Raw genomic sequence first — 18704 nt, 5'->3', positions numbered from 1 at the left:
AGATGAAGCTTTGTTCACCAACCTGCAAATTGGTTGATAACAATGGCGACGACGTGCTCCTGCCGGTTAATCCTACACTGCACACCTGCACTTCACGTTCTGGTACTGGCGAGGCCGCCCTCTGCACCACCTGCTCTCCAAAGGCTGTTTGTCTGGGAGGGAGACGATTAGACAGCCTCATCTATGTTCAAGTTCTTCACTGTTCATCAACCCGGTCCTGCGGCTGAGCACCAAGCACCCATCCCATGCCGCTGACCAAACCACTTGTGACCATATTAGTTACCATATCTCTCTTGCGAACTCTACCACCGGCATGCGACGAAGAGTCCTCGGACTCCGTATTTGGCAATCCCGCCGTCTCTCGGATCTTGATGTTCTGTAGTCCTGATGAGCCAAGTGGAAGGGCAGCGCTTCTTCTGAGGGCGGCTGCAGCTCCCCTGGCGACGTCAAACAATCCCAGTGGAGCTTCTTCCTCGTAGGAAGGACCTGTAGCAATTCCCGGCCCAATTCGACGTGCCATGGCACGCTTTGTTTCAGCTACGTCAGCGTCGCGACCCTCAGGAGCATATCCCCCTGGCAGTGAAGCATCGGCTTGCGCTTCGAAAGCACGTTCTTCCTCCATTGCTTGCGCCTTTAGGGCGTCCATTTCTTCCTCGTATCGACGCCATGTCGCCAGGATCCCGGCGAGAGCTTCACCTGATGGGGCCAGCAACAGCGCTCGAGAGAGAAGCTCCATCCGCTGAACCAAGCTGTCAATGCGTTCCTTCAAACCTTTCGGGGTCGTCTTGGGACGATATTTGCCCGCGGCGTACGCTGCCCTCCACGAAACATCATCAGTGGTTTCAGAAGCGACAGACTGTGCCCTGGGGCCCGATAGGCGAGTCGTGATGTATGCATAAGCCGTGTGGAAATCATCCGCCGCGAGTGCGGCCATTATGGCCGAATAAGTGATCCTATGTTCGGCATCCAAGGTGCCTGACTCAACGGAGTCCATCTCCTCAGACATGGCCCCCGCGTTAGGAAGATGTGCACGAACCAAATTTCTGGTTATCTCTAGAAGATCATCCAGTTTCGTGTATGCATTCGCATCCTGCTCTAAAACTTTCTCGACGAGTGTCAAGGGGTCTTTCTGCACGCGAATCGCCACTGGTTTGAAAGGAGTACCATGCTGAAGAGTCAAGTGGTAGAATGAGAGACTGTGGGTGGCTCGAATGAGATGATCAAGGCTGGATAGGCTCGAAGACTCCGGGAATCTGGGCTGAAATGCCCTGAGAATCTCGTATGCACGCTTCATTCCGCCGCGGTCCCTGTTCCCATTGCTGGCGTTGTCATACGCCTCCAATATGGCAGCAACTACACGATCTTCCAACTCGGGCATTTTCAGGGGTAAGAAGGACGTGTCCATGTACACCTTTTTCACAATTTCGTATTGGCCAGCCTTAAGAAGAGCATCCAGGATTTGGGTTTCCACATAGTCACGGGTGAGTCGCCCAAAGAACGCTGGCTGAGGAGAATCGGAATTAAGCTGCCGGCTGTGGCCCCAAGATTGTAACCATAGTAGTTGTTGGCGCACAGATCGCCAGTCAATGTCTTTGCTAGTCATTCGGGGGATGTATTGAAGTAGTCGACGGAGCTCTTCCTTGTGACGAAGCTCAGATCCAAAAACACAGATCCGCGCTAGATCGGCCACCGGCATTGTTTGTCTAAACTGCAAAAGAATCTCCGCGGTATGGATGAGTCCTACCAGGAAATCCATGGAGGCTTGGCTAACGTATGTGAACGGATTGTCCCTCTGCATCAGCGAGTTTGCCGACAAGTCCGCTTCATTGAAGTTTTTGCCAGAGGACGGTGGAAGGGCGATGTCTGGCTGGGAGCTGCGGAGGTCGGGAGCTTTCAGACCGGTTAACCGCGAGACCTTATCGAGTACCTCTTGAGATCGAGCCTGCGTCTCTGGAGAGGTCTCGGAGCAGCCATATATGATTGCCAGGCCGGTCTGCGCGAACCTCGCAACGACTTCATCAGCAGTCCCTGCATCATGTACGGGACCACTCCAGTGCGCGAAAGATCTTGCGGCAACGTCGAAGTCTTTCATACTCAATGCGACCAGCCATTGATTGACCGCCTCCCAGGAAGTATTCTCCTCCGCCGCAATATCTTGCGGGCGATCGACTCTTCTCCTCTTTCCTCGACTGGAACCGCGGACCCATGGAGTCACAACATAATCGAGATCTCGGACAATGGCATCCGGGGTGTGCTCCCTCTCGGCATACTGCAGTAACGCCCTGATCCCATCGGGACCTGATAGTGTCTCGATCCCTTGCAATCCAATCACGTCTTCAATGTCCGGATAATATTCATATTGCAGGCGGACAACAGGCGCCAGGTACGTCTCGTACCAGAGCCGCAGATCAGCATCTTGATCTATGAATTGCTCCACGAAATGGAGAGCAGGCTGGGTTGCGCTGTTGACCAACTCTAAGCCTTTGGCCCATTCAATTATGAAATTCGCTAATGTACTGTCGGTATCTATCGTTGCATGCTCAGGGACGCTCCGTAGTCTCAATGCCTGGCACTGGCTGATCGCTTCCTGCTTGGAGAGTTGGGATATGGAAGGGTCGACCTTGATGTCGGTATCGCCGGAGGGGTCCGATTCGAATTCTCTCAGCGACGTTAGGAAATCAACGAGGGCCGATTGCTCTGAAATTTCCGGTGGACAAAAGGACAGGAGGAGCCTATATAACAGGCTATTAGACAAGACATGCCGACGTGACCGCACCAGGCGTTGCAAATCTTTCAGATTTCCTTCTGAAGCCAGCTGAACAGCCAGAAGCACAACATGAGCATCTGACAGTTCACGCAACTCCGTCATATCGTCAAAGGCTTAGGTAGGCATATCGCGAGTCGGCCGTGGAGTCGTCAAGCTTTGATGTTCACATGCAGTGAGCAAGACGGGGGCACGCAGCCTGGAAGTAGGAGTGACGTTCTCCCGTGTACCTACACAGCACTGCAAGTGGTAGGGTGTCAAGGTTTCCGTGATTGGAAGGACAAGGTGCTGCTTTATCATATACTTTGTACCCTCAAGTTGAACACTCTTGCCGCACTGGACATTCTCGTTAATCAATTTATCACCAGAGGGCTTGCGTTTTTAAGCAAACAGCGTCGGTGATCCCCTCTCTGAAGTGTCAACGCTATAGTGGCCATGTTTCCATTTGAAAAATGTTAGCAAATACTGAGGTTGCCATTGGCCAGGGTACCATTAAAGCGGCATCAGCAGTATGTTGTTTGTGGGTTGCACGTCGGCGGTTCGGCGATTCTTGGCCGCAGCTTCAGACGACATCCAACATGAACTGCTTTAACGCCCACTGCCCACGATACTGGCTTCATTGTTCCTTGCATTGGATGGACCCTGGTGCAGTACATTGACCTAGCTCAACATGGCGTCCGGCTACGGCTTGACAGGAGGTAAGTACTTGCCGGGATTCGCGAAATCATTCCAATGTCTAGTGTTACTGTCCTTGACGGAAAGCTCTTACTGACGCGGCGGCCCATCTACAGGCGTCTCCCGATGCTTTCCATTCTGGCAAGAATATATGTCTTGCTACGTTATCAACCAGCACGATCCTGAAGCAAGAGCACGAGGAGTTTGCGCACCACGGTTAGAAGATTACTATGAATGTCTGCACCACAAGAAAGAAGTTAGCAGCACCCGTACCTAACAAAGACTCATTCTGACGAATTGGTGCAGTACGCGAGAGCGGTGGCGATCCAGAATGCACTACGAAAAGCTGAAGCAGCACATCCCCGTGAAAATGCACCAAAAGTCGGCCAGATCCGGAGTCTGGGCTTATTAGGAAAGGAAGACGAGACAAAATCGATATTAGGCGCTTCATAGAAATCGGGGTCAAGCTTGGGAAGATCGCACTTGAGCTGGGAGATTGTCTGCATTCCGCGTTACGACGCTGTACATATCACGAGTACCTGGTACGCAGCCAGGCAATGGAAGTGCCATGATCGAATCAACTCGACACGTACAGGCGTTTGTTCGGAGGCCCCGGTTTCTGGACCACCATTGTCGCCTTGGTGATGGTACCCTTGCCACACTGACACGAGTTGAGGTTAAAGAAAGCAGACATGAGCACTTCATCGAAATCTTGGAGTCCCGCGAGAGCAGTGAAGTCTTTTGAGGCATGGGCCCGAGCAGTCTGCTACATCAGGTGCTGCATGATTCATGCTTCTTTCAGCGTCCAAGTTCCGAATACTTTCCAAGGTGAATTCCCGCCTGAGTCATCTACTCATATGCCATTCTATATGCACTCAATCACAGTGCCAATATTCGATCGAAACTGCTGGCGGGACGTAAGATGTAGGCACCCACAGTAGTCATGGTTGTCCGTCATCAAGTCCCAGCTTCCGCATGCTTCGTTTGTAAGCTGACCAGGCCACACGATGTAACGACTTGAGATACGACCAGACCGATCATATAAAGTATGCAACTTAATAGTAAACCTTTGTGCATACATTATTCAGGGAAGGTTCAGATGCGAATCGAGGCGACGGGCGATGATGGCCCCGCCAAGCCGCGAGCGCAAAGCTTGAATGGTGTTAGCGCAGCCTAAAAGGCAGGCGCAGGCAACCAGTGGCCAGTGAAGGAGCAATCAGCATCCAGGGGCGGCGCACTGCACTGCAGGCAGCGCATCTGCCCGGAGCAAGCGAGGATTTAAAGCCATTCCTCTTAAGCCCAACGCTGCGCCCAATTCCAACTTTCTGATCTGTCCGCCCACTGGCATCAAGCACTCACTCACTGCAAGGCTCTGCCCAACCACTGCACTGCAGCAGAGATCCTCCACCTTTTTTCTACCTGCACCCAATTATCGTTCCCACCGCCACTACACTTTCTAATGACGAATAGCCTTGTGCGCACAACACACGTCTTTACATTCGTTTTCTCTTCTTTGGTCGCGTCTTCGCCTTCTCACTTATTCTACATCGCGAGTCTATCTGGCGCGTCTTAACACTTCTGCTGTGTCTGCATTTGATGGCGTCGCGGTACATACTGGGCTAATGGGCGCTCCATCGATATAATTCATACTCGATTAATTGCATCTCCAAAATGGCCGCTTCAAGGTTCGTCACTCTGCAGCCAGTTGGACAGATTTACAGTTACAGAACTAACCGTTTCCGTACAGGCTCGATAGACTTGTCACGTGAGTATTTCTCCCATATTGCCAGCAACAATGATACCAGTGATGCATGAACAGGACTAATGCAATTGATACAGCTTGCTGGACAAGGGCAGTACACAGCTTATACGCAATACTGCTGCTGCACAACTTGCCGACATCCAGAAACAGAATCCTGACAATCTCTTTGCCTTACTCGGCAGAGTTCTGCCCTACTTGCAGTCCAAGTCTTGGGAAACTCGTACTGCTGCCGCAAAAGCTATAGGCGGCATTGTCTCTAATGTACCAAAGTTTGATCCCAACGCCGATGAGGCAGAAATCAAGGATGAAGTGCCCAAATCTGAGGATGGCGAGCTCAAGGTTGAAGTCAAGACTGAAGACAAGGTTCAGGAAGCCGACGATTTGCTTCAGCTAGCGACCCTGGACATCAAAATGATTCTCCGTCACGGCAAGAAATTACTCGGAAGTGCCGGCAAGGAGTATGAGTACTCCATGGCAGGAATGACCCCGGCGCAGCGCCTACACCACCAGAAGCAAAGCCTGACGGCCCGACTGGGACTGGGAGGGGAGTACATGGAGGAGGACCTTGTGACTGAGAATGACTTCGCGGCCACCTCCCAACACAAACTTGCTCAAACACCAGGTCCGCCCCGAGTGGATACGAAGTCGGCCGGTCAGCGAACAGACAGTATCGGCGCTCCTTCGCCATACAGTGCCATGTCGCCTTCTGAAAATGGCCAGCCTTTTCTGGAGGAATCAGGGCTCAGCAAACGCCAACTCAATCAACTAAAACGTAAAAACAAATCAGCAGCCAAGGTTGGAGCCAGCAAAATGCGGGTGGTCGATCTCTCCGGCCGGCGTCCTTCCGAACCAGGCCAAACCCCAGTTTCCGCAACTCCCCATCCGGTCAAACTGAATGGCCAGGATGAATCCAATGGAGACTCGAAACAGGACTACTTCTCCATCAAACGTGAAGGCCCAGATGATAACACTGCTCTCATCTCCGAATTCAAGGGTGACGTTGTAGAGGAAAAGCCTCTAATCCAGCCCGATGAAGAGCATTCGCATGATTGGCCTTTTGAGGTCATGTGCGATTTTCTTTCCATTGACCTTTTCGACCCGAACTGGGAAGTGCGTCATGGGGCAGCCATGGGTCTAAGAGAAGTCCTCCGGGTTCATGGCCGAGGCGCGGGTCGTCGTTACGGGAGATCGCGAGCTGAAAATGACCTAGCCAATCGACGGTGGCTTGACGATATGGCCTGCCGCCTGCTCTGCGTGTTGATGCTCGACCGCTTTGGGGACTATGTGTCGGACACTGTTGTTGCCCCTATCCGTGAATCTATCGGGCAGACCCTTGGCGCGTTACTGACCCAACTACCAGATGATACAGCTGTTTCAGTGTACAACTTTTTACAACAGATGATAAACCAAAGCGACACTGGCCTGAAACAGCCAATCTGGGAAGTTTGCCACGGAGGCATGATTGGACTTCGTTATTTCGTCGCAGTCAGAAAGGATCTGCTCCTCCAACACAACGCTCTGATTGATGGTGTTGTCTCAGCCGTAATTCGTGGTTTGGCCCATCCGGATGACGACGTTAAGTCAGTCAGCGCTGCGACGCTTGTTCCTGTCGCTGGGGAGTTGACAACAATACGTCCGCAGTCCCTCGGCCAGCTCATCGGGGTTGTGTGGGATTGTCTTCTCGACATGCAGGATGATCTTAGCGCAAGTACTGGCGCAGTTATGGATCTTCTAGCGACGCTTTGCTCGTACGACGCCACCTTGGAAGCGATGCGCAAGAATGCAGCGGAAGATCCTGAGCAGTCGTTTGAGATGCTTGTTCCACGGCTTTATCCATTCCTTCGACATACCATCACCAGTGTACGGCTGGCCGTCCTCAAAGCTCTGGTGACTTTCCTAAACTTGTCCAACGTGAACAACATGGAATGGGTGGGCGGTCGTGTGACCCGCTTACTCTTTCAGAATATGCTACTCGAACGCAACGAGGGCGTCTTGCGGATGTCATTTGAAGTTTGGGAGGCTCTGGTTGCATTCATGGAGCGTCAAGGGATGGCCAAATTCGCGCCCAATCTCGATCCACATATCATGCCCATGTTGAAGGCTACGATCCAACCAGTCGGTCAATCACGAAGTCCCATTCCTATGGACGCATCCCTTCTGATCAAACCATCGGGCACGCCCATGGCCACCAGCGCACCGAGGCAAGGATCTGCTTCGGATGCAGATCAGCAACCTAAGAAGCGCCGGAAGGTCGACAAGGCTGACAAAGCCGATGCAAATCAACAGCCGTCGCACAATACTGATGGGCATATGCTCCACGGAGAAGTAGACTTGGTGGGAATGGAGGTCATTTTGAGAACCAGGATAACGTGCTCCCGTGCGCTAGGCCTACTTCTAGGCAAGCAAAACGAAGCCGCCGTTGCATCATATTGGACTAGTCTTCTCCCAATCATCAACTCCAATCATTCAAGCTCGCGCCTGTTCACAGGAATGATCCTGGAAGAGCTTGCAAGGAATCAGTCCATCAAACCAACAGATACGGCATCATGTGTCGCGCAGCTCCAAAGTGTCCTCGATGACGATGGCCATCATTGGTACAGCGATATTGTATCATCACTGCAAGCCGCTCGAGGGCAGTGCCAATCTCTCATTAGCGCTTTCCAAAACAATGCACACGTGTCGCGCGACAAATTGCCAGCCATAGCTGTGGTCTGTCAGGGCGAAAATGGCGCTGGACCAAAAGCGTTCTCGCTGGCAGACGCCGAGAAAATTGTCACTACAGATTTCGACCGTCTCCTGAAATCGCTGACACCAGCACAGAGAGTTTCCGGGACACAGTACCTCAATGATGCGCGCACGAACGCGATGACAGCAGTCGAAGAGGCAAGGAAGATCAAAGAAGGCCGTGACTTAGCTATCAAGGCCGCGGTGGCCTCTGTGCTTGTCAGACTCGGCGAGATCCCCAAGAAACCTGGCCAACTTATTAAATGCATCATGGACAGCATTAAAGGGGAGGAGTTCGAAGAATTGCAGGCACGATCTGCATCGGCTGTTGCAGCCCTGATCGACTTCTACACCCGGGGTGCTAAGAAGGGCCCGGTGGACAAGTTAGTTTCCAACCTCGTGAAATTCACATGCGTGGATACTTCGGAAACTCCAGAGTTCGGCCCCAACGCCAAGTTTGAAGACATTGTCTTGTCCCTGCGCAAAGAAGAAGATAGAAAAGACCATCCGGATGCTGCCAAATTTGAACAAGAGGCCAAAGAGGCGCGCATCATGCGACGAGGAGCCAAGCGCGCCCTTGATGAACTGGCGCAGTCCTATGGAGGTGAACTGCTAGAAAAACTGCCCGTCCTGAAGTCGCTGATAGAGAATCCTATCGGCGAACTGGTCGAGCCAGCAGATCCAGCTACTTTGCAGGTGGATGAAGAGCGAGGGCAGTCACTGATTGACGCATTTTCAATTCTGCGAACGTTGTCTCCAACCTTGCACCCGACGCTGCATCCATGGATTTTGTCACTGAGTCCATTGATCGGCAAGGCCATGCGAAGCCGACTGTCTGTTGTGAGGTACAGCGCAGCTAAGTGCTTCGCCACCATTTGCAGCGTCATTCCCATAGAGGGCATGACCATGCTTGTCCAGGACATCTTACCTAACATCAGCAACCCCCTCGATTTGAGGGATCGGCAGGGTATCACGGAATGTGTATACCATCTCATCTGGGTTATGGGTGACCGCATACTTCCTTATGTGATCTTCCTCATTGTCCCCGTTCTCGGGCGTATGAGCGACGCGAACCACGACATCCGTCTCCTTGCCACCACATCGTTCGCAACATTGGTCAAACTGGTGCCATTAGAAGCCGGTATCCCTGATCCGCCAGGTATGCCGGAGTCGCTACTTCAAGGTCGCGAAAGAGAGCGCAAATTCATGGCGCAAATGCTGGACCCGAAGAAGGTTGAGCCATTCCAGATTCCTGTGGCCATCAAAGCAGAACTACGTTCATATCAACAAGAAGGCGTCAATTGGTTGGCATTCTTGAATAAGTACAACCTACACGGTGTCCTCTGCGATGATATGGGTCTGGGCAAGACTCTCCAAACGTTGTGCATTGTGGCTAGCGACCATCACATGCGAGCTGAGGAGTACGCGAAGACTAAAGCCCCTGACATGAGACGGTTGCCATCACTTATCGTCTGTCCTCCGACTCTCTCGGGCCATTGGCAGCAGGAGATCAAGCAATATGCACCGTTTTTGAGCTGTGTGGCGTACGTTGGTAATCCCATGGAAAGAAACAGCCGACTTCATCTTTTGGAGCAAGCAGATGTGGTCATCACCTCATACGATGTCTGCCGCAACGACAACGACGTGTTGGCCCCCATCACCTGGAATTATTGCGTGCTGGACGAAGGTCATTTGATCAAGAACCCTAAAGCCAAGATCACACAGGCAGTAAAGAAGCTCGTCAGCAACCATCGGCTCATTTTGTCCGGCACTCCAATTCAGAACAATGTCCTGGAGTTGTGGTCCCTCTTCGACTTTCTCATGCCGGGTTTCCTGGGCACGGAGAAGGTGTTCCAGGACAGGTTCGCCAAACCCATTGCGGCGAGTCGCAACGCCAAGTCGTCCTCCAAAGAACAGGAAGCAGGAGCCCTGGCAATCGAGGCTCTTCACAAACAAGTTCTGCCGTTCTTACTCCGCCGCCTGAAGGAGGAAGTCTTGAATGACCTGCCTCCCAAGATCTTGCAAAACTACTACTGCGACCTTAGCGATCTGCAGAAACGGCTGTTCGAGGACTTCTTCAAGAAGGAGCGCAAAACTGTGGAGAATAGCATTGGAGCGGCGGACAAGGAAGCCAAGCAACACATCTTCCAAGCGCTACAGTATATGCGGAAGCTGTGTAACTCGCCTGCTTTGGTGGTTAAGGAAGGAACCAAGCAATACGAGACCATTTCGAAGCAGCTTGCAGCGTCCAAGTCAAGTCTGCGCGATGTGGCACATGCACCTAAGCTGACTGCATTGCGGGATCTGCTCGTCGACTGCGGTATTGGAGTGTCGAATGACTCCAACGAAATGTCCGCCTCCAATTACGTCTCGCAACATCGTGCCTTGATCTTTTGCCAGATGAAAGAGATGCTGGACATGGTTCAAAACGAGGTGCTTGCCAAGCTTCTGCCGAGTGTGCAATTCCTCCGGCTAGACGGCAGCGTGGAAGCCACCAAGCGGCAAAATATTGTCAACCAGTTCAACAACGACCCTAGCTATGATTGTCTATTATTGACCACCAGCGTGGGTGGTCTTGGATTGAATCTTACAGGCGCGGACACGGTCATCTTTGTGGAACATGACTGGAATCCTCAAAAGGACATTCAAGCAATGGATCGGGCGCATCGGATCGGGCAGAAGAAGGTTGTCAATGTATATCGCCTCATCACCCGCGGCACGCTGGAGGAAAAGATCATGAGTCTTCAACGTTTCAAGATCGACGTCGCCTCTACTGTTGTCAATCAGCAAAATGCTGGCCTGGGCAGTATGGAGACGGATCAGATTCTAGATCTGTTCAACCTTGGCGAAGGCACCGACACTGGCGGAGAAAGTGGCGGTGCAGGCAAGGAAGAAGACATGGTCGATCTCGAAACTGGCGAAGTCAAGAAGAAAGGTGAGAAAGGGTGGCTCGATGACGTGGGTGAGTTATGGGATGAGCGTCAGTACGAAGAAGAGTTCAATCTGGACTCGTTCGTGCAGAATTTGCAAAAGTGAGTTGGCTGGGGCGGTGAGATTGCGATGTACGATTATCCTCAAACGGGTTGACCGAGTCATCATCAAGTGGGCTGGGGGAGACTGCTGGAAAAGAACTGCTTATCACATTTTGGGCGACCGTATAGCTTTGGTAAGCCTGCTCTCGACATTGGATCAGAGGGCTGCCTGGGCCCGCATACCACGGTATATTGCTTAGTAGCATCAACAGAAGTGTTAACAAAAAAGATAGCATTTCACCATGACAGTGCTCCAATCGGTTGGAGGAGATTTTAGGCTCCTTTGGATATCATCTTCCGGGAAATCGGTGTCCTTCGGCTATCTTGAAGGAAGTCCTCCTTGACCGCGAAGGATGATATCGGTCCGCATCTGATCCGGGGTAGATCCTGGGGCCAGTCGACAATACAGGTCGCTAGCCTATACTCGATTCTAGCCGCCCACGTTGCGGTCAAGCGAAGCCTCGGCCAGCATCGCCTCCGGGACTCGGAAACGTACTAGTTAGTATAGTACTCAGCCGGCATGAAGATGAAGATGCCGCAATATGCCAGCACCGCAAACTTGAACCAGTTCGCCCTTAGTCATCAAGGGATGTTATTTTAAGGCTTCCTAGTTTCGGCTAATGCGGCTAGCTTGCACGAGCCAACCTATTGCCCTTGTTCACTGTCCAAAAGCTATTCCTGAAACGACTAGAGCGGTTGATTTTCTAATTTGAGAACGACTCGCCGCGGGCTGATGCCACAAGCCACCTTTGACCGCATGTCCTCTCCACCACGCTTCTCACTCCTTCACAGTCTGACATTTATCATTCCTTCTCTTCGTAGTCAGCGACAAGCTCAGCGGCTTTCCAAATCGGATCGCTGCTTGCGCGGCGCTGTCTAGCTGGCTCTTCCTTCCGAGATGTCTCCCACGTTGGATTCGACAAATGTTCATGGTTATGGTCAGCGCTAGCCTTGGGTAGCTTCGCTTCGACGGCAGATAGGCGACCGACACATGTCATGGCTGAGCTTCCTCTGGCCTTGCATTGTCCACCAACAACAGCAGCTTCACAGAGGTCTCCTGGACGTAGGCCTGCGGCAGCCGCACCCAGCCTCATCCGGTAGGTAGGTAATGTTCGCTGGCAAGGCATTCACAGCCTCTGTGGCCGTGGTATGGCTGGCTTCCAATTCCAAATTGCGGTTGATGAAGCTCGCTCACTGCTTAGACGCAGTAAGCATAAGCGAATCTTGCTTCGCCGCATCTCCGGGTCTAGATCCAATCTTGCCCGTCCCGTTCAGCCATGGAAGCATGGTTATCAAATTCTATAAAATGATGTTGCCCATCTCCTTCAGAAACAGACAGTCCATCATTCATTCCAGCACCAAAACACCAGAAAACAATTCAAATATTCTTTTCCTTTTCTTCTTTCTTTCCTATTGTTGTCGCACGCTCTTTAGCGAACATTGAACAGTATTCACAGCGTACTAATTCAGTCAATCCCTGCCCATCACTCATAATATCAAATCAAGCCAACCACAGCCAATAAGTCAACCAGACAAACAAACCAAACATCAATAATGCATTCCAAGATGTCAATCCTTGTCGCTGCCTTTCTTGCAGCCGCAGCCTACGCCTCTCCGATGGGCGGCACCGGCAGTGGCAGTCCAGCTTCCTCGTCCTACAGCAACGGCAATGCCCCGTACCCAACCACCACCACCAGCAGCGGTAGCGGCTCCTACTCCATGACCACCAGCTACGGTGAACCTTCGGGCGGCTATTACACCAGCGCGTCCAACTCGAGCGCTCACCAGACCAGCAGCTATGGGTCCGGATATGGATCCTCCACAATCCTCGGCGTCGCAACCGCATCTCCCAACCCATCCCCCGTCCCCGGGCTCGTGGGCAAACTCCTAACGGACGACACGACCGTCGACCGATTCGCCGACATCCAATCCCAACTGGACGCGGGGCTAATCAGCCTCAAATTCGACTTCAACCCAGCGGCCAACCCGGGCGTCAAAGCCGGCGACGGCGGCCAAGTCGACCTCGCCAACCGCAAGAATTTCCCTTTGCTCACCGGCCAAGGAATCTCCGCCGCAGGAATCTTCTTCCAACCGTGCGGGTTGAACACTCCACACATTCACCCTCGCGCAACTGAGTTTTTGACCTTGGTCACCGATACAAACATGCTCACTGGTTTCGTGTTGGAAAACAACTTGTCCACCGAGTTCAATACCACGCTCACCCAGTTTCAAGGCACCGTGTTCCCCATGGGTTCGATTCATTTCCAGCAGAACCTCGATTGTGAGCCTGCGGTGGCCATTGCGGGTCTTAACTCCGATGATCCGGGTGCGAGTTCGATTGCCCAGAATTTCATTATCAATTTGGATCCGGATGTGGTTGATGCCACGCTGGGGTTTCCTAAGCAGATCGATGCGAATAACTTTGCTCAGTTTAAGGAGCATATCCCGCTGTCGTTGGCGAAGGGAGTCGAGGAGTGCTTTAATCGGTGCCATATGTCTTATTAGACTGCCATGAGTCTGATTAGAACATGCGGCGCAACGCAGCGGCCGGCGGAGCGGAACTGAGCGGGTGCGTGGATGTGGATGGGTCGCTCATCACTGATCACGGAGAAAAGTCCCAACCCCGCGTTTTGATTTTGTCTGTGTTGATGTCGTCGACGAGCGGGATCCTTGCGTTCGCATGGTTTCCGGGAGCATCAAAAATGGGAAGGGAACCGAAGGTCATACGGTACGGACGGTTGGTTGTGCATCTATTTGATTCATGGCGCACGAGGAGGTGGCATCCGTTAACGTCGTTCCGTTGCATTGGGTGTTTGGTACTGGGTACTGTCGTTTCTGGTTTTGGCTGCTTGGTTTGGTTCTACATACATATTATATATTAACACACTCGTTTTCCAACTCTACATGATCAGAATATGAATAAGAACGCGAGAGGAGGTCGAGGTAGAAAACACTGGCATTCATTAGCGTTGTTTGGTTTGATCGCTTTGGGTACCGGTACCGGTACTGATACTGTCGTTCCTCGTTTTGGCCGCTTGGTCTGGCATGGTTTATATATAAAACACCACACACTCGTTTTCCAACTCTACATGATAAGGACCTGAATACGGACGCGCCCACAGATTCCGTTTCATGGTGCGGTGCTTTCTTCCTATCGATAGTATTCTATTCCTGTTGATCGTTACAGTACTAGCAGATGATACTTTCCTACCACCCACTGGCAGCATATACACTATAAAATTGCGCCCTGCCCCTAACATATTTTCGAAATGTGCGTCAAACCAAACCTCGTCTCGTCCGTTGTCCAGGGGCTGTTCGCAGTGGCAATGTTCACGGCAAGTTACTAGAAATGCATGCTGCTGTGTCATGCACGGTCGGTGGACAAGAAAGCTGACCATATCACGACAGACGGTATAAAGTCCTGGTCAATGCATGAGCAGACGAGTGAATGTCAACTCCAACCAAGATCGAATTTGATATACATAGTAGAACTGAAAAGGAAAATAAGTTTTAAGTCAGTGGCATTCATCTTGATATCCATTCCATCCCATAAATCCGTTCCTCCACATCTTCTTTCGCGGCGCTCCAGTCACTCCCTCTGCATGTCTTGTCCAATACATTAAGTAGTAACCGGTAGATTTGATTGTCTCAAACCCAAAGACAGTGAACTACCAATAATGCTGGATTGGAATAAAATGGCCGGTCTCCCTCACTTTCCTCCCCCATAAGATGGCCGGTACTCTTGCGGCATACACATGGGGCAAAGCTTAAACTCCAAAAATATCGCAATCTCCTAACAAGATAAACGCCAATGCCGTTCGTTCCATCCGGTTTGGTGGATAGGTATGATGAAAAAAGATCCTCGCGTAGCTGACATAGATACAATGAGAGCGGAATTAGATTAATCGATTTCCAAGCACGTAGATCTTGGATTTTCTTTTTTCTCTTTTCCTCCGCCTGTCACTTCAATTTCTTTCCCTCACTGAGGCCTTACCCTCGGGTTAGGGCCGTCCTGCTCGACGGGGATTCCGGGAAATGGGGGAGGAGGGCCGTTCGGGACCCCTCCAGGTCCCATGCCAGGAGGACCGCCGGGCCCTTTGCCTCCAGGCCCTCCCGGGCCTCCAGGTCCTTTTCCTGGGGGACCACCGGGACCACCAGGGCCACCTGGACCTCCAGGACCACCCTTTCCAGGTGGCGGGCCCTTGGCAGCAAGGGTGCTCCTCTTTCTCAACTTCTCACCAAAAAGCCACAAAAGAATGGGGACGGGAATGCCGATGCCGATGGCGGCCAGTGCCAGAACAGTATTACCCCAGCCAAAACCTAGAGCGTCGTACATGGTGGGGGCGAAGAGAGGAAACCCAAAACCAGCCAGAGATCGGAGAATAGTAACCGCGGCCACAGCCGAGGCGGCAAACCTGGCATATGTATCGACGAGATAGGTGGTGACGCATTGGAAGGCGGCGATTGTACCAATGCCAAAGAGGAATGATCCGATGTTGGGCACGATCCAATGAGTCTTGGCTTGGGCGGACCATCCGTAAATCAAGAGACCGATAGGAACGAAAAACGAGAAAGGAATGACAACAGGCATACGGAATTCCGGTTTGCCTTGCCTTCGTGGGTCCTTTGCTTTGAGCTTCTGATAGACCTTATCGCCAGTTTTGCCGCACAACGGAGCACCAATGAAGAAGCCCAACCCCAAGGAAATGTAGTTGAGGCCCGAGACACCGACGGACTCATGATAGACATTCATGTAGAGCTCCGGGAAGGTCGACAGAGCAAGGTAGAGAATACCATAGGAGAATGCCATATACACAGCCATGACTTGAACAATGGGCTGAGAGAACAGCATGCCGAACGACCGACCCATTGTGGCGGCAATCTTTTTCCAAACCGGTTGGTTCAGGTCACCCTCCCCTTCAGCAAGGTAGCGCTTGTCGCCGGTTTTCTTGCGGAGCAGTTTCGCCTTCTTGTGCAAGATGTAAGGAGCATAAGATTCGCTGAGCTTCCAGACACCACCGAGGAGGATGAACACATTGACAATGGAAGTCGCGTAAAACATCCATCGCCAGGTGGACTTTTCAGCAACCCAGGCGCCAACAATGGGCCCAATGGCCGGCCCGAGGAGCGGACCCATGGCGTACAGACCCATGGCTTTTCCTCGCTCTTCTGGCTTGAACAAATCGCCCAGGACACCTCCACCAATGGCCAGCGGAGCGGAGCCTCCAAGACCGGACAGGAAGCGGAAAGCCATGAGCTGTTCCTTGGTTTGAGCGAACCCACAGGCGGTATTGAAGGCCAAAAACATCACGTTGGAGGATTGAAGGATGATGACGCGTCCATAGAGTTCTGAAAGTGGGCCTAATATCATAGGTCCAATGGCGTATGCCAACACGAAGATGGACAAGACTATCTGTGATTCGATCGAGTTGGTGATATCGAAATCCTTTCGAATCTGCGGAAGTGCCGGAGCAACCATTGAAGAAGCCAGAGGGGAAAGGAAAGTGAAGGAGGCGGTGAGGGCAGTCACAGCCCATTTCTTCTTGGAAGGCCAGTTCTTGGGATTTAAGGGGTCATCGGGGCCTTTGAATGTAACCTAACACGAGCACGAGGTTAGCAGAGGTGTCTTGTTTCTTTGCGATGCCAGTCCACTTACTGTAAATTGATCGGATGGTTTCTCTTTGGAAAGCAAAGGGATCGGGGTGGGTGGCCCGTTCTGGGCTTCAATGTCAATCTTCATCGGGTCCTTTCTGTCGGGCATACCATGACCGTGATCTTCATCACACGTGCACCACGAGTCATGCGAATGCTTGCTTTGTGCTCGGTCCATCCCCAAGGGAGGTGTCATCATTTGGGAGAGTGGTCTTTTCTCATCTCGAGGATATTGGTTATGTAGGGCATTCATTGCCAGGGTTTCTTCTGAAGGAGTTGGATAGCGCGGGATGGATTGGTCGTATAAGGAATCATCGTTGTTCAGGTAGCCCTCCGCCAGGAGTCTCTGGTTGGCCACAAAGTCCTGGTTACGATCTAGATAATGGTCGTCGCTCACGATCCGTGAGTCGCGGGTTTGAAAGGAGGGGGCATATGAGGCCATCGAGTCTGGTCTATTGTGGGCGGATCGCATTGAACCCTGGTCGTCGTACTGGCCGAGATGATAGTCGGGCCCTTCATCGTAGAGAACAGCGAAGGTGATCTCACTGCTGGCTCGATCTGAGCCAGGCGAAGGTTCGGCAGGTAGCGACCGATGGCGGTAAGGTTCGGTAGAATTCAAGCGTCGCAGCGAAGGGAATCTCGAGTTCATGGTCGGTTGCGAGAAAGGCCGCAGCGTCTGGCCGCTTTGGCTCCCTGTGTCGTCCTCCATCTCTGCCGTGTTGTACTGGTTGTTTGCTTCCTCAGGCGGGAAAACGGCTACTGTGGTCGGCCGAGCCTGTTGAGGGCCCAGAGCCTGGGCTGAAGGGGGACGTGGGTGCGAGTCGTAGCCGCTCGCGACTTCCCAGCTGTCCCACGAGTTTGGAGCCGCCAGTGTGGTTAGTTTTCGGTTGTTCCTCAGATATCAACGAACGTGAAGTGGTGTCCGAGGGCGGGATGATATTAGAACAGTGCCGGTGGACGAGGATGGTCTCTCCAAACACACACAGAGGGTTGACCGGATGTCAGGCAGCAAGCGAGTGAGCGTCTGAACGAGAGTGAAGTGGGAGTTTGGCTGACGGTAAGTAATACTCCGGTCGATTGCGCGGTTTAGGGGAAAGGAAACGGAGACGGCTCAGGTGGAGGGCCCAAGGACCAGAATAACGAGATAGATCCGCAAGAGGACCCGAGTTGAACAGGATTGACGAGCCAAGGAGGAGGGACGAGCCCAGCGAGATAATTGGATGTAAGCGAGTGAGAGAGATGGGAACGAAAGAGGCAGAGAGCGCGTGGCTTGCGGTGCTGCGCAAGAGAAAGCTGAGAAGATGGAGTGGCCTGGCAGTGAGTGGGCTCAAGGGCAGCAGCGTGCGAGGAGTGGTCACGGTCATCAACTCACGGTGCCAGTGCTGGGTATGTTGCGGGCCTTGGGCTTGGGTTCAACCTGCGGCGAGCCTAAAGCCAGGCGAGCTTAGTACGCGAAAGGATTAGGCGCAAAGCCCTGCGATTTCCTGGCGAATCCATTCTCCGGCCTCCGGGGTTGCGGCGCCGGCCAATGCCACTACGACAGGCCTAGTATGGTGCAAATCTTTACTTAGACCAGCCTGAGCCACTGCACTGCACTGCACTGCAGGCTCCAGCAGCCTGAAATGTTCAAGTTAGGCCCAGTTGAGTCGCCTACCAAGGCTTCGCAACCGTTTGGTATTATTTCGACCAACTTTGAACTCCGACGCCGAGTCAGCACTGCTACTAGCCTTCAAAGTTGCAAAGGAGGGCCTCGTGAGGGCACAGCGCGAATCTTTGACCGGTGGCCCGGACATCTTGCGCCTACCGGCCGATCTCCCACCAGTCAGGTAAGGCATCTTTGGTATTCGAATTGAAGGGATTTGGAACAGAACTGCCTGGCTGCTACCTTTGTTCCTCAAATTGTAACATATCTGGTATGGTTGTTACATGACGGCATCGTTACCCCTTTCTGGTGCAGCATAGCACTGGCGCCGATTGAGCCGGCTTGGTATAAATAATATTAGTAGCAAATGCTAGACCACCTGCGCCGAGATATCTATCTGAACATTCCTGAGTACCGGCAAGTATCTTCAGCGGCATCATCTGCCGAGCGCTG

The 18704-nt window shown here is 52.4% G+C and overlaps 5 protein-coding genes across 5 annotated transcripts; 3 read left to right on the top strand and 2 right to left on the bottom strand.

The window, feature by feature from the left end:
* Positions 1-196: 196 nt before the first annotated feature.
* Positions 197-2869, bottom strand: HMPREF1120_02873 (uncharacterized protein; the record flags this gene model as incomplete). The annotated part of the gene is made up of 1 exon (XM_009156921.1): positions 197-2869. The coding sequence occupies one exon, from the start codon at positions 2867-2869 to the stop codon at positions 197-199; it is 2673 nt and encodes an 890-aa protein (XP_009155169.1).
* A 270-nt stretch (positions 2870-3139) lies between these two features.
* HMPREF1120_02872 (NADH dehydrogenase (ubiquinone) Fe-S protein 5) lies at positions 3140-4550 on the top strand. Its single transcript, XM_009156920.1, has 3 exons — positions 3140-3462; positions 3556-3695; positions 3746-4550. Exons 1-3 carry the CDS (start codon positions 3435-3437, stop codon positions 3890-3892), a joined length of 315 nt encoding a protein of 104 aa, XP_009155168.1. The 5' UTR covers positions 3140-3434; the 3' UTR covers positions 3893-4550.
* A 205-nt stretch (positions 4551-4755) lies between these two features.
* HMPREF1120_02871 (adenosinetriphosphatase) lies at positions 4756-11525 on the top strand. The gene is made up of 3 exons (XM_009156919.1): positions 4756-5124; positions 5187-5204; positions 5279-11525. Exons 1-3 carry the CDS (start codon positions 5111-5113, stop codon positions 10959-10961), a joined length of 5715 nt encoding a protein of 1904 aa, XP_009155167.1. The 5' UTR covers positions 4756-5110; the 3' UTR covers positions 10962-11525.
* A 205-nt stretch (positions 11526-11730) lies between these two features.
* Positions 11731-14047, top strand: HMPREF1120_02870 (uncharacterized protein). Its single transcript, XM_009156918.1, has one exon. It carries the CDS (start codon positions 12512-12514, stop codon positions 13460-13462), a length of 951 nt encoding a protein of 316 aa, XP_009155166.1. The 5' UTR covers positions 11731-12511; the 3' UTR covers positions 13463-14047.
* Positions 14048-14936: 889 nt separating this feature from the next.
* On the bottom strand, positions 14937-17318 carry HMPREF1120_02869 (mitogen-activated protein kinase kinase kinase; the record flags this gene model as incomplete). Its single annotated transcript, XM_009156917.1, has 2 exons — positions 14937-16553; positions 16614-17318. 2 exons carry the CDS (start codon positions 17316-17318, stop codon positions 14937-14939), a joined length of 2322 nt encoding a protein of 773 aa, XP_009155165.1.
* Between the last annotated feature and the right edge of the window lie 1386 nt (positions 17319-18704).

Source organism: Exophiala dermatitidis (genome assembly GCF_000230625.1).
Source record: "Exophiala dermatitidis NIH/UT8656 unplaced genomic scaffold supercont1.2, whole genome shotgun sequence".
NCBI lineage: Eukaryota > Fungi > Ascomycota > Eurotiomycetes > Chaetothyriales > Herpotrichiellaceae > Exophiala > Exophiala dermatitidis.
Note: the sequence above shows the minus strand (reverse complement) of the source record. Positions and strands in the feature narration are given on the sequence as shown.

Bases quoted from the DNA above. Each gene is read 5' to 3' on its own strand.
- HMPREF1120_02872 (XM_009156920.1), top strand. From the start codon at position 3,435: ATGGCGTCCGGCTACGGCTTGACAGGAG. The intron at 3,463-3,555 runs GTAAGTACTTGC...GCCCATCTACAG, and splicing joins CGGCTACGGCTTGACAGGAG to GCGTCTCCCGATGCTTTCCA. The intron at 3,696-3,745 runs GTTAGCAGCACC...GAATTGGTGCAG, and splicing joins GTCTGCACCACAAGAAAGAA to TACGCGAGAGCGGTGGCGAT.
- HMPREF1120_02870 (XM_009156918.1), top strand. From the start codon at position 12,512: ATGCATTCCAAGATGTCAATCCTTGTCGCTGCCTTTCTTGCAGCCGCA.